The sequence below is a fragment of the Gossypium arboreum genome, chromosome 9, assembly GCF_025698485.1.
Source record: "Gossypium arboreum isolate Shixiya-1 chromosome 9, ASM2569848v2, whole genome shotgun sequence".
NCBI classification, from domain to species: domain Eukaryota; kingdom Viridiplantae; phylum Streptophyta; class Magnoliopsida; order Malvales; family Malvaceae; genus Gossypium; species Gossypium arboreum.
Window position 1 is genome coordinate 10480577 of NC_069078.1, and position 2293 is coordinate 10482869.

The 2293-nt window shown below is 36.5% G+C and overlaps 1 protein-coding gene across 1 annotated transcript; it reads left to right on the plus strand.

Annotated features, from left to right (window-relative positions):
* The first annotated feature begins 824 nt into the window (after positions 1-824).
* Positions 825-1968, plus strand: LOC108455618 (uncharacterized). The gene is made up of 2 exons (XM_017754158.1): positions 825-1206; positions 1388-1968. The coding sequence occupies exons 1-2, from the start codon at positions 825-827 to the stop codon at positions 1966-1968; spliced, it is 963 nt and encodes a 320-aa protein (XP_017609647.1).
* The last annotated feature ends 325 nt before the right edge of the window (positions 1969-2293 follow it).

Genomic DNA, 2293 nt, shown 5'->3' on the forward strand with positions numbered 1-2293 from the left:
TTCTAGAGATAATGCCATAATTGAGTCGAATTGAGTCGGGATTTGGATGCTGATATATAGTTGTTTTTGTTTTATAGTTGAAATGTTGGATGATTATAATGATGATTTTGATCAAGAGATGTATGCCGAAGATGATGTCTCCAATAAGTTAGATGGAACCGAATCAGCAACACCAAGTGTTAATCTAGTTAGTACTCAACAACCTAACGTTAAGCGAGGTAATATTGAGAAAAGAGATGATTCACAGTTAGTTAGAGCTATTGTTCATGCTCTTTAGCATGTGGTGGGAACCACATCCGCTACAACATCTGCACCCACTATTCATCGAGCTCCGATTAAAGAATTGCGTAAATATGGTGCGACTGAATTTTTAGGATTAAAAGGGGTTGGTCCTTCCGCAGTTGAAATTTGGATTGAATCCATTAAGAGAATCTTACAACAAGTTGAATGCAACCCGTGTGAAAGTGTAATATGTGTTGTTTCTCTACTGCAATGAGAAGCATATACCTAATAGCTATCAGTAACACGTTATGTACCCATAAATCAGGTAAATTGGGAATTCTTCCAAAAGGAATTTCAAAAGAAATATGTGGGTGAATTATATATTGAAGACAGAAAACAAGTTTATAATGTTGAAACAAGGTGAAATGTCTGTTGTTTATTATGAACGAGAATTTTCGCGACTTAGTAGGTATGCTGTTAAATTTGTGCCGACTGAAATTGAAAATTGCAAGCGATTTCTGTGTTGTTTACGCGATGAGTTGCGAGTACATTTAGTATCGCACAAAATTAATGAGTTTGCAGATTTAGTTGAACGGGCAAGAATGGTAGAACAAGTTCTGGATTTTGACAAAAAGACTGAGAATACTCGTACTGTTGGAAAGCATCCTGGAGCTGCAAGTTCAAATCCACAACTAAAAAGATTAAAAGAATTCTGTGGTAGCTTGAGATCAAATTTTAAGTCAGATAGAATTGATAGAAATCGTGATAGACAACCAACTGTGTCTACGGGTCATGTACGAGGTCCATCCCGGGATATTGATATTCCGAATTGTGAGCATTGTGGGAAAAAGCACTGTGATGAATGTTGGAAGTTAACTCCAAGCTGTTTTCGCAAACATTTTGTTAGAGATTATCCGAAGAATGAGAATGCTACACCTATTACTTCTCAGAGATCTATGCCTACTTTTAGGGGTCGCGGGTCAAGTTGAAGTGGTTCATTTTCAAGAGGTGGTGCTAGAAAGGGAAATGATACTGTTACTCAACAGTTAAAGGCCAGAACGCCAGCTCGAGCTTATGTTGTACAAACTCGTGAGGATGGTGGTGCTAATGATGTTGTGAGTAGTATATTTTTTATTACATTCAAAACCTGTTTATGCTTTGATAGATCTGGGATCTTCACATTCATATGTAAATACAAAATTGGTTGAGTCAAGAAGTTTAAAATCTGAGGCATCTAGTGTATCGATAGTGGTGTCTAGTCCATTGGGACAATCTGTGTTAGTGGATCAGGTGTGTAGGAGATTTCCGTTAATGATAAAGAATATAACTTTTCTTGTTGATCTGTTGATAATGCCGTTTGGTGATTTTGATATGATTTTGGGAATGGATTGGCTTACAAAGCACGGAGTGATTTTTTATTGTTGTAAAAAGAAGTTTGTTGTTCAGAGTGAAAACGGTGATAAGATTGAAGTGAATGGTATTCAAACAAGTGGTTCAACTCGTATCATTTTAGCAATTCGAGCTAATAAACTTCTTAATCAAGGTTGTGAAGCTTTTCTAGCCTATGTTATCAATCCGAATTCTGTTGATAGTCAGTGCAGTAAGATTCAAACTGTTTGTGAATTCCTTGATGTGTTTCCCGATAAATTATCGGGATTACCACCAGATCGGGAGGTTGAGTTTGCAATTGAAGTGTTTCCTAGTACGGCTCCAGTGTCAATGCCCCCTATTTTATGTCACCTATGAAATTGAAAGAATTAATAGTACAATTGCAAGACTTATTGGATCATGGTTTTATACGCCTTAGTATATTGCCTTGGGGAGCCTTAGTGCTTTTTGTCAAAAAGAAAGATGCTCGATTGGGCTTTGTATTTATTATCGGCAATTGAATAAATTGACGATTAAGAATCGATACCCTTTACCCCGCATTGATGACTTATTTGATCAACAAAAAGGAGCTTCTGTCTTTTGAAAGATTGATTTGAGATCGGGTTACTATCAGTTGAAAGTGAAATAAAGTGATGTACTGAAAACAACATTTTGTACACGATATGGTCATTCTGAATTCTTA